This window comes from Carcharodon carcharias, chromosome 25, assembly GCF_017639515.1.
Source record: "Carcharodon carcharias isolate sCarCar2 chromosome 25, sCarCar2.pri, whole genome shotgun sequence".
Taxonomy (NCBI): domain Eukaryota; kingdom Metazoa; phylum Chordata; class Chondrichthyes; order Lamniformes; family Lamnidae; genus Carcharodon; species Carcharodon carcharias.
In genome coordinates, this window is record NC_054491.1 from 5,078,234 (window position 1) to 5,090,793 (window position 12,560).

At 40.2% G+C, this 12,560-nt stretch overlaps 2 protein-coding genes across 4 annotated transcripts in view; one reads left to right on the plus strand and one right to left on the minus strand.

The window, feature by feature from the left end:
* jam3b (junctional adhesion molecule 3b) overlaps positions 1–414 on the plus strand; it is a 68,338-nt gene extending 67,924 nt beyond the window's left edge. Inside the window, exon 11 of the transcript XR_005941385.1 lies at positions 363–414. The gene's annotated coding sequence lies outside the window, so the exon portion shown is untranslated. The remainder of the gene's footprint in view (positions 1–362) is intronic.
* Positions 1–12,560, minus strand: part of ncapd3 (non-SMC condensin II complex, subunit D3) — an 80,188-nt gene that overhangs the window by 11,824 nt on the left and 55,804 nt on the right. For all 3 annotated transcript variants that reach the window (XM_041174471.1, XM_041174470.1, XM_041174472.1), the window contains exons 25-29: positions 10,986–11,123; positions 9,651–9,784; positions 8,393–8,589; positions 6,227–6,337; positions 267–443 (exon numbers count right to left, since the gene is read on the minus strand). In XM_041174471.1, coding sequence (XP_041030405.1) covers positions 267–443; positions 6,227–6,337; positions 8,393–8,589; positions 9,651–9,784; positions 10,986–11,123 — 757 coding nt within the window. The remainder of the gene's footprint in view (positions 1–266; positions 444–6,226; positions 6,338–8,392; positions 8,590–9,650; positions 9,785–10,985; positions 11,124–12,560) is intronic.

Below are 12,560 nucleotides of genomic sequence, written 5' to 3' on the forward strand. Positions count from 1 at the left end.
CACAAGGAAAAGCTTTGTAATGTCCCAGCTGACACATTACTGACCTTCCCTATGCTGGAAAGAAGTTTGCATACAAAAGTTTCCCTTAATTAGCATTCAAGAGTTTTACCTTAAAACAGAAAAAAACTGATTCCCTTACAGAAGCTCATTGAAACACTGGAGTAAACTTGTGTCGAAATATAACAACAATCTGCATTTGTATAGTGCAAAACATCAAGGCATTTTATGGGCGTGTGATCAAACAAAAAGTAATAGCTGAGACATACTGCAGATGTGCCTGTCGGGTTTGCCACTTCCAATGCTGTTGACAGATTCTGTCCTTCCACTTCCTCACTAATGAGCTCCTCTTCATATTTTTTCAGATCGTACTCCAACTCAGCTGCCAGCTGTTTATCAGCAGCAAAGAAGTCCTTGACCTCATTTCGATAATCCTGCATCACTTCCTAGGGAAATACAAAAATAAATGCAGCATAAGATATAGAACTCTTCCTTTATCAATATCACAGTAAGAAAAAAAGTGTGCAGGGTGCTGGTGCAGAACTGTGTAATCACTGTGTAGGCCTGCAGTAGCCCATATGTGGCATTTGTTTAGTAGGCTTACTTTAAGAGGGAGGCACCATGAAAATGTTAAGCATATTAAGCAAATTAATTAACAAAGTAGAGATGGCTGGGCAGGTGATGTGCTGTAGCTGTATGATGTGGGAGCTGGCAGATCCCATTGCGAGCCGCAGTGACCATATCTGCAGCAAGTATTGGTTGCTGGAGGAACTCTGGCTCAGAATTGATGAGCTGGAGTCTGAACTTCGGACGCTGCAATACATCTGGGAGGGGGAGAGTTACCTGGACGCTTTGTTTCAGGAGGCGGTCACACCCGGTACATTAAGCACCTCAAATTCAGTCAGTGGTCAGGGTCAGCAGGGTGACTGCAAGGGAGGCAGGTAAAGGGATCCTGTGTTCAAGAACAGAGGAGCCTCAGCTCTTGACCTTGTCTAACAGGTAAGAGGTACTTGCTCCCTGTATGGATGAGGAACAGGGCTATAGGGAGGATGAGCCAGCTGACCACGGCACTGTGGCACAGGAGGCCATTCAAGATGGGGGAGCAAAAAGACAAGTGGTAGCTGTAGGAGATTGTATAATTAGGGGATGATAGCATCCTTTGTAAGCAGGATCGAGAGTCCCGCATGGTATGTTGCCTGCCCAGTGCCAGGGTGAGGGACATCTCTGACCGGCTTGAAAGGATTTTGGAGAGGGAGGGGGAGGATCCAGTTGTTGTGGTCCATGTCAGGACAAATAACATAGGTACTAGGAAAGAGGACCTGTTTGGAGATTATCAGGAACTAGGAACCAAATTAAAGAACAGGTCCTCAAGAGTTATAATCTCCGGATTACTACCCGAGCCATGTGCAAATTGGCATAGGGACTCGAGAATAAGGGAAGTAAACACTTGGCTAAAGGAGTGGTGCGGGAAAGAGGGGTTCCATTTCGTGGGACACTGGCATCAGTATTGGAACAGGAGGGATCTGTACTGTTGGGACGGTCTCCACCTGAACCGATCTGGGGCCAATGTTCTAGCAAAAAAGGTAAATAGGGTGGTCAACAGGACTTTAAACTAGAAAATGGTGGGGGGGGAAGGGAAGGGTAAAACTCCAAGAGGTATGACTAATGGGAAACAAAGTAGCAGGTTAGCTTGTGGGAAGTGGATTCAACTTCATGGAAAATTATGAAAAAACATAAAAGAAAGGAGAGCCCAGGAGAGGCTATTAAAGTCTCCAGAACACAAAATAGGACAGAGTGTTTGGAAAGGGCTAGGAATCTAACTTCAAGCACATCAGATAAAGGGACGACAGTGAGAAGGGGCACGGGAAATACAGGACTGAAGGCGTTGTATCTGAATGCACGCAGTATACGAAATAAGGTAAATGAGCTTGTGACGCAGATTGAAATTGGCAGGTATGATGATGTGGGCATCGCGGAGACATGGCTGCAAGGGGATCAGGACTGGGAGCTAAATATCCAAGGATATACATCCTATCGAAAAGATAGGCAGAGGGGGTGGGGTTGCTTTGTTAGTAAGAAATGAAATTAAATCGATAGCAAGAAACAACGTAGGGTCAGATGATGTAGAATCTGTGTGGGTAGAATTGAGGAACCACAAAGGTAGAAAAACCATAATGGGAGTTATGTACAAGCCTCCGAACAGTAGTCAGGGTGTGGGGCACAAGATACTACAGGAGATAGAAAAGGCGTGTAAGAAAGGCAAGGTTACAATGATCATGGGGGATTTCAATTTGCAGGTAGACTGGGAAAATCAGGTTGGAAGTGGAACCCAATAAAAGGAATTTGTGGAATGTCTACGAGATGGCTTTTTGGAGCAGCTTGTGGTGGAGCCCACTAGGGAACAGGCAATTCTAGATTTAGTGATGTGTAATGAGGCAGATTTGATAAGGGAGCTTAAGGTGAAGGAACCCTTAGGAGGAAGTGACCATAATATGATAGAATTTACCCTGCAATTTGAGAGGAAAAAGCTGGAATCAGATGTAACAGTATTACAGTTGAATAAAGGTAACTACAAAGGTTTGAGGGAGGAGCTGGCCAGAATTGACTGGGAGATGAGCCTAGCAGGAAAGACAGTGGAACAGCAATGGCAAGAGTTTCTGGGAGTAATTTGGGAGAAACAGCAAAAATTCATCCCTAGGAAGAAGAAGCATACTAAAGGGAGGACGAGGCAACCATGGCTGACAAGGGAAGTCAGGGACAGCATAAAAGCTAAAGAGAAAGTATACAATGCGGCGAAGAGCAGTGGGAAGCCAGGGGATTGGGAAGCCTACAAAGACCAACAGAGGACAACTAAAAAAGAAATAAGGAGGGAGAAGATTAAATATGAGGCTAAACTAGCCAGTAATATAAAAGACGATTGCAAGAGTTTTTTTTTAGATATATAAAGGGCAAGAGAGAGGCAAATGTGGACATTGGGCCGCTGGAAAATGACACTGGAGAAGTAAAATGGGGAACAAAGAAATGGCAGAGGAACTGAATAGATACTTTGCGTCAGTCTTCACGGAGGAAGACACAAGTAACATCCCCAAAATTCAAGAGAGTTGGAGGGCAGAGGTGAGTATGGTGGCCATTACCAAGAAGGTGCTAGGAAAACTGAAAGGGCTGAAGATGGATAAATCATCTGGACCAGATGGATTACACCCCAGAGTTCTGAAGGAGATATCTGAAGAGATAGTGGAGGTGTTAGTGGTGATCTTTCAGGAATCACTGGAGTCAGGGAGGGTCCCAGAGGACTGGAAAATCACTAATGTAACCCCCCGTTTAAGAAGGGAGTGAGGCAAAAGACGGGAAATTACAGGCCGATTAGCCTGACCTTGGTCGTTGTTAAGATTTTAGAGTCCATTATTAAGGATGAGATTTCAGAATACTTAGAAGTGAATGGTAAAATAAGGGCAAAGTCAGCTTGGTTTCATCAAGGGGAGATCATGCCTGACAAATCTGTTAGAATTCATTGAGGAGGTAACGAGTAGGTTAGACAAAGGAGAGTCAATGGATGTTATCTACTTGGACTTCCAGAAGGCCTTTGACAAGGTGCCGCACAGGAGGCTGTTCAGTAAGATAAGAGCCCATGGTGTTAGAGGCAAGGTACTGGCATGGATAGAAGATTGACTGTCTGGCAGGAGGCAGAGAGTGGGGATAATGGGGTCCTTCTCAGGATGGCAGCCTGTGACTAGTGGAGTTCTGCAAGGGTCAGTGTTGGGACCACAACTTTTCACTTTATACATTAATGATCTAGATGAAGGAACTGAGGCATTCTGGCTAAGTTTGCAGATGATACAAAGATAGGTGGAGGGACAGGTAGTATTGAGGAGGCGGGGAGGCTGCAGAAGGATTTAGACAGGTTAGGAGAATGGGCAAAGAAGTGGCAGATGGAATACAATGTGGGGAAGTGTGAGGTCATGCACTTTGGTAGGAAGAATAGAGACATAGACTATTTTCTAAATGGGGAGAGAATTCAGAAATCTGGAGTGCAAAGGGACTTGGGAGTCCTAGTCCAGGATTCTCTTAAGGTTAACTTGCAGGTTGAGTCAGTAGTTAGGAAGGCAAATGCAATGTTGGCATTTATTTCGAGAGGACTAGATTATAAAAGCAGGGATGTGCTACTGAGGCTTTATAAGGCTCTGGTCAGACCACATTTAGAATATTGTGAGCAAGTTTGGGCTCCGTATCTCAGGAAGGATGTGCTGGCCCTGGAGAGGGTCCAGAGGAGGTTCATGAGAACGATCCCAGGAACGAAAGGCTTAACATATGAGGAACGTTTGAGGACTCTGGGTCTATACTCGATGGAGTTTAGAAGGATGAGGGGGGATCTGATTAAAACTTACAGAATACTGAAAGGCCTGGATAGAGTGGACGTGGGGAAAATGTTTCCAGTAGTAGGAGAGACTAGGACCCGAGGGCACAGAGATGAGGAGAAACTTCTTTAGCCAGAGAGCGGTAAATCTATGGAATTCATTGCCACAAAAGGCTGTGGAGGCCAAGGCATTGAGTGTATTTAAGACCGAGATAGATAAGTTCTCGATTGGTAAAGGGATCAAATGTTATGGGGAGAAGGCGGTAGAATGAGGTTTGGAAACTTATCAGCCATGATTGAATGGCAGAGCAGACTTGATGGGCCAAATGGCCTAATTTCTGCTCCTACGTCTTATGTCTTCCCTACAGAGGGAGTTTTACCAAACTCCAAATACCATTTCACCACTGCTGCTAACAGCACTGGCACAGACCGAGGGAACAGGTCACCTTCTCACCTGCTAAGCTTAGACACATCTAGGAATCAGCAAAAAAAAACTTTTGGCTTGCTTCCCAGTTTTATAAAACACGATATCAGGGTTGAAGTGGGGGCTTCAAATTACAGAAAGCAGGTTTGCTTAAGGGACCGGAGGGAAGCTCTCCTGTTTCTCCTGTATAAAAAAGACTTACCTGCTGTCTTCTTCAGTTGCTGGATTTCCCAAGCCTTGGGAAAACTGGCTTGCAGTTGTTAAATGTAAAAACCTTTAGTAAAATTTGGATAGTCTTATTAAAATATTATCCAGTGTCAGCTCAGTTGATAGCACTCTCCCCTCTGAGTCAAAGTTCCGGGTTCAAGTCCCACTCTGGAGCTTGTACACCAAAATCAAGGCTGATACTCAGCCACAGTGCTGAGGGACTGCTGCACTGTCAGAGACAATAAACCGAGGCCCCATCTGCCTGCTTGGGTGGACATAAAAGATCCCAAAGCATTATCTCAAAGGAAAGCAGGGGAGTTCTGTGAAATGTACTGGCCAATATTTATCCTTCAATAAATACCACAAAAGAACAGATTATCTGCTCACCATCACATTGCTTTTTGTGGGATTTTGCTATGTACCAAATTGGCTGCCACATTTCCTACATTATAACAGTGATCACACTTTGTTTGTACTTCATTGGCTGTAAAGTGCTTCAAGACATCTGCTGAATAGATAAGTTAGGCTAATGTATATCCATTTACACTTTTTTAATCTCTTGATGCTAGCTCTACATTCCTACATGCTTTCATTGCTATTGCCTGACAGTATTTGTCCAGAGCTTTTCTTCCTTTCCATCACCCTGCGAATCAGATTTCTCCAGAGTTGTGAGAGGTATTATGTAAATACAAGTTTTTTTCCTTTTCAAATTATTTTAAATTACCTTTCGAGAGGTTAGTCAATTGCACTGCAACCCACCTACACCAAATTGTTATATTTTAACCTTCTCCACCCATTGTCAGGTCTTAAAATTACTCCCTTAATGTTAGTATTAAATACCTTGGGGTCAATTAGAAATAGCTAAAGGTTGTGTAAAACATTGACGCTTGACCCCAAAAATATACCACAACCCAACTCTAAACAGTAACATAAGTCACAACAGTGTGAATTGTTCTACTTTGCTCATCTTCTATTAAAGGTCTTTCTCTTGAGTGCTAATTCATGTCCCCTCATAATCCATTTCTATTAGAAATGGAAGGGCTTTTTGTTCCACTTCTAAAAAGGAAGATCGAATGGGTAAAATAACTCAAAAGTTAAAGATCATCCAGGTCACAGTTACATTCCACTCTGAGTAAATTAATTAATGTCTAGAGTTGTGCATTAAAAAAACTACAGGGCTGTTGAGATAGGCAGGGCACAAAAGAATACTGTGCTAACAGCAATATCCAGCAGAGGTCTCTTACGCGCAAGTAATGCATGAGATCCTTCAGTGCTGGGATGTGCTTCTGTTCCAGTTGGTTCTTTAAGGATGTTACAATTGGGATGATGTTTTCTACAAAATTCTTCTTTTGTACCTGTGAATAAAAATGCAGTGGCTTTGAGTTTTCAATAAGCAAAGCTTCATTTTCTCACAGGCCATATCTACTAACTCCTCATTTTGCCGAACAGATATGTTAAGCTAATGTATATCAAATTGCATTTTTAAAAGAATCTTCTCTTTTGATGCTAGCTCTGCATTCCTACATGCTTTCATTGCTATTGCCTGACAGTGTTTGTCCAGAGCTTTTCTTCCTTTCCATCATCCTGTGAATCAGATTTCTCCACCGAGTTTATATTTTTGATCTTGTTTCAGTTCTCCAAGATCTTATGCCAGTGATGTCAATTTACTTTCAATTTGATGTTGAAAATCAGTGTTGTTCTCCAGTAACTCATCATGTTTATCCAGTAAGTAGCTAAACTGTCAGGAAGATTGCAGACTTGATCCACGGTCTGTGCTAATTCTGAGGCACAACAATAAGCATCCAAAATTTTGAGGAAACAACCACAATTCTGGTATTGATCATGATCCAGTGATGAATGCTGGAAGTCAGCATATGTGCATTTAAAATGAGAACAAGATGTCCCTATGATAAATAACCTGCCAAAAATCACCACCAAGGCTTACACATGAACACAGGACATGCCAAACGGCTGTTGGGCCCAATAAACTAATGTCCTCCTAACTATTTAGGCAATAAAAATGGATTTGGATTTGATGGAATAGGGGAGGGGCACTGGAGTAGAAATCTTATCATTGCAATGCACTGTAGCGGACTTTGTCAGTCATGGTTGAGGATTGGTTGCAAGTACTAAGACACATTAAATATTCCAATTCCTTGTAACACGGGTTTTGCTAGTCAAATGACCTCTCCGAAAACAAATTTTGACCAGCTTCAAGTCAAATTTGTTCAAACTATGCTTCTTCTTCTCCTCTAAACTTCTCACCAGCGCCTCCAACATTTTCGAAATTACATAAAAAAAAAAGAATCGCAGTATAAGAAATTACTTTTATAAGTGTTATTTTAAAAAAATATTTAGTAGGGGAAAAAAATTTAAAATCACAACTTCCAATATGTGACACCAAGTGACCAGAATTCAAGTCAAACTAAACATCAAGCTTCATGCAGGAGTCCCAAAACTGAGAAAGAGCTTTTTCTACAGGATTCATTAATGATCACTCAAGACCTAGATAATTCAAACAACAGAAATCTAGAGTTTACATTCTGAAATCAGGACACTGCAATCACAGTTTATAGTTTTTAAGGTCAGAAATTAAGAGATACTTTCCATACTACTGTAGGTCACCAGATTAGAAGAAGCAAGAGCTGTCCTGCATAATTTGGCTACTTCACTTTCCATAAACTTGAGCTCATCCAAAACTCTGCTACCAATATCCCAACATGCATCTAGTCCCATTTTATCTACCACCCCATGCTCAGCAAGCAAACATTTGCTCCCCTTTTGGCAACAAAGATTCACATTCTTGTTTTCAAACCAAATCGCCCCTTTCTATCTCTGTAGCCTTCTCCAGCCCTGCAACAACTTGATTGATCTCTGGCTCATTAGCATGCCTTTTCAAAAATATAAGTAATACACTACAGTTATGAAGTATGCTTTCTGTAAAATAATAGAGAATATTTAAAACCTGAAACTTCAGTACATTACTGAATATATTATTGCTTTATTAATGTATAAATTAAGCTTTATTTAAAAAAAGAATTCAACTCTCTCTTAAAATAGTGTTTCTGTATTTTCTGTGCTCTAGGATATTTAATGAGGCAATAGAACTAAGCGGACATTTTCTTTGATGTACATTCAGTTATTTCAGATGAATAATAAACCTGATACAATGTAAAGGTATTACCTGATTAAATTACTCATTCACAATGTCTTAAAGGTGCTATAGTGTATCACTACACAGGCAAGTCTCACAGCTTGTGTATAAAGAAGTGCTTTGTAAAATATGGAACAGATACATGGGAATCTTTGAAATTGTGACAATATTTAATATACTCAATAGCTCACCTTAATTAACAAGGTTATGCACACCAAATCTATTGCCATTTACCTGGTGGTTACAGATCAGTTACCTGAGATATGAGTTTTTTCTGTGCTGCTTGCATAACTGCATTAGCCAGGGCCATTTCATCATCCGCCTGGGCTTCGTCACCAGTTTTTGTTACCATAGAGGAGAGCTTGATCTCCTTGCAACTCATCACCACAAAAGTATCCGACAGTAACTCATTCGCCTCCATATCCAAAGGAAGCACGTCATCAACGAAACAGGCTGGCAAAAAAGCAAATCACAAGTACATATTATATTATAACTCTTCCAAAAAAATATAACCAGCCAGAAATTGGCACCCATCTAAATTTTTTTTTGATATAAAAGAGGCCCTACATTTTGGGCAAACTGTCATTGGTAGTGAATTTAGTTTTAAATCCATATTATCGTTCATTTAAATATGTATTTATTAATATTCCTTTCTGAATTATATTTCCATTAAATCAAAATTTGCATGCACATGTCACAGATCCTGAGAATTAGGATCAGGAGAAGGTCATTTGGCTCATCAAACCTGCTCCACCCTTCATAGCTGATTTATCTGTGCCCTCAATTCCACTTTCCTGCCTGTCCCCACAGCCCTCAACTCCCTTGTAGATCAAAAATCTATCCAACTCAGCCTCGAATATTCAATGACCCAACCTCCACTGCTCTGTGGAAAAGAATCCCAAAGACTAACTATCTTCAAAGACATTCCTCCTCACTTACATCTTAATTGGGAGACCCCTTACTTTTAAAGACCTACCCCGTAGTTCCAGGTTCCCCACCAGGGGAAATACCCTCTCAGCATCTACCCTGTAAAGTTATTTAAGTACATCTGGTATGGTGTAGGGTGCCACAGAAGCTAAAACAAAATCAGCCAGGACTGCACTCTGATTGCAACCCAGTGAATCCTATGCATGTAGACAATGGTTGAAGACAGGAATAGCAATGATACCCCCCTTTCCCCAAATAGCCCATTAAAATTCATGAACAGGTTACATTTATAGTGACAGGGAAGGGGGGGCGGGGGGGGGTTGTGAACAGAGCAGAGGATTGATGGAAACTGTATGGCATAGACGGAACCATATCCCCTTATTTTGTTTTGAAAAAAAAGTTAGAAAAAGACATAATAAATGGTCACCTGAACCCCAAATTGAGATTATATTGTTTGAGGTTGTGCCATTTGAGCCTTTGGATTGTTACATACATTTAATGATTCTAATTTATTATTCTCCACTTAACTTGATTTTAACTTAAACTTACAACCACGCTAAATCTTCCAGAGGCAAAGAAGCCCATACCTAGAATATTTTGAGCAATCTTATTAGTAATGCTGAAGCGTTGCTCATCTGTGAAATGTTTCAACAGAAACTTGTAAATGGTCATTCGCTTCTCTCTGTTTCTATTCCCTCTCAAGGAAAACAGTTTCTTCTCCCTGTCAGGACAGAACAGTTGGTCATGAATTGTACTAGTCTCTGACAATACTAAGCATACTAAGACAAACTTGAGATATTACATGTTGAACAGCCAACAGGGACAATTTTATCAACTGCTCAAGGTCATTGCATGAAGTGCTATAACTCTTTTAAGGGTGTGAAATTGCGACCCAGAGGATTTCTTTGGAGAACGATTGCTCTTTATGAATACAACTGTTATATGTAAAATATTTAAACAAGTGAATGCCACAATTCATACCCCTTTGAAAAAGTTAGAGCTACAACAATTTATTTTTTGTTATCATTTTATGTTAAACAGTGAATTTTGAAGCCACCATGGATGACACCTATTTATTTGAAGGGGCTACTGAACCCTTGAGTACACAAGTAGCTGAACATCACTACATACCATCAGCCAATGATTTTCACCTTCAATTGGATAATTTAATTTCCATCATTGTGCTTCATAACAGCCAAATGCAAACAAGGTTGTTGGGAGTGCATAACAATAGTAAGGCAATTTGAAAACTTGTTTAATGAAATTGGCATCGATCATGAAACCCCTGCTCAGAACGCTGAATGAAATAAATTCAATGCAGCAGAAACAGTGGTAACACACTAAGAAATCAAATTTGCCTTGTTAACACATACCTTGTACAACTTACCCAAGCCTTTACAATAAAATGAATTCAGAATTCTGCAAACTTCTCTATCATACTGAACAACCCGAAGCTCAAGATATTTGGAATTTATAAATTTTAAGAAAACCTGATTCATCTTGGACAAAATTGCAACTTTCAAAATGCACAACATTACTGACAACCAAAGGGAAGGTGTAAAACACAGTGACAGCAAGTTACCTGAAGCAAATGAACTCACTAGCACCTTTCTGCATTTGAACATATTCAAATTTAGTTTTAATAAAATACATTAATTATTTTGTGTAATAGGCCATCTTTTTAAAAATTAAACATTGCAGAAAACACCCTCTTTGTATTTAACTTTATTCTTACATGAAAGTCAAGGATCATCAATGTATACAGTTCCCACAGTCTATTGAGATCTCAGTGATTAACAGGGTTACCTTTTAGGTAGATATTAGGAAGCATTTCACGTTTAATTGTAAAATGTTCGAGTAGTTGTCAAAGTGAGTCATTATAACTTACTGTTATTCAACATCTAGAAGTAACATTTACATACCGTTCAGTTTGAGGAAATTTGTTATATTTTTCATGTTTTTCATAACCATTGAAGTGCAAAATGCATTCAATAAAATGTTGAGAGAACATAACTGGGTTTCTTTTCAAGAGCAGGTGGACTAAACAGAACTGTGCAAATCTGAAATAAAACAGAAATCAGTTTTACACATATTCAATCTGCAGAATGGAATGCAAGTATGAGCTCACAAAGAGCCATACAAACATAAATAATGGGGAGGAATATCCGTTCCCAAGGCAGGCAGGACTGGAAATTCCTGCCCAAAGTCAACAGACCTTTGGCTGGTCTGTAAAACTTTCCGTCCTGCCCGTGACGATTCTTGACATGGGCGGGACCAGAAAACTCTGGCCAATGATTTAATGGCAGGATGGATTCTGCTTTAAACTTTAAGGCATGGGGGGGTTAATTAACCTTTTGTTCTTACTTTGCCAAAGCAAAGGCAAATTCAGGTTAGAACTTCAAAACATAACAAGATGGTAGGACCTGAGGACACTTTTTTTTAAAAAAAAATGGGAATTTAGAGCAGATATCAAGAAGGGGGAAAAAACCATTTATATAGAAGATGCTAATTGTTTGGAATGTTCTACCTAGGAAAGTGGAAAAAAGTATTATTCAAAAATCCATTTGTTACCATGGTGGCTTGGGTGCTTAAAAGGATTAATTTTAAATGGCCACAGGGACTACAGTTCAAAATGGCAGCTCATCACTTTTTCAAGGGCAATTCAGAATGGGCAATAAATGCTGGCCTTGTCAGTGATGCTCACATCCCACGAATGAATTAAAAAAAGGCCAAATGACTTTTTCTCACTCTCAATTTTTTTTTTATAAAAAGGAGGACTTGACAGGATAGATGCTGAGACACAGCTTCCCAAGCTGAACAGTTTAGAACAAGGGCTGTCTCAGGATAAGGGATCAGCTTTTTAGGACTGATACGAGGAGAAATTTCTTTACTCAGAATTTCTTCACTGCGAATCTATGGAATGCTCTACTTCAGAGGGATGCTTAGTAGTTTAGTATATTCAAAATTGAGACTGTTTGATTCCTTGAGTGTCAAAAATCTAAGGATATGGGCCAGGGTATGAAAGTTAAGTAGATGTAGAAGATCTGTCATGATCTCAGAATGGCAGAAAAGACTGGAGGAGCTGTACGGTCTATTCTGGCTCATATTTATGTTGGCTATCCTTTAAATTATCTGGTCTGCAACTGCACATGATACTGGTTTCATGGTCATATATTTTTTTAAAAAGCCATCGTGTATAGAGACACTTCAGTTATTGGTGTGTTGCTGTTGTGAATGCAAGCCAGTGTTACACCACAACAGCGCACTTCATAACTGGTACAGGGAAACACTGCAGGGGAGAACAGACTGCTTCCCATCTAGAAACTGCATATAAATTTAAAAATAAAATAAACAAGCAAACCCTGGGAGTCTTAAATAAAAGCAGAAAATATATACATCAGCCATAAACAGGAGTTAGAGCAGTTAATTTATTTTAAACCTGTCTGAGGCTGAATCAGGCTGTTTGCAACCTTGGTGTCATGTTGGACACCGAGATG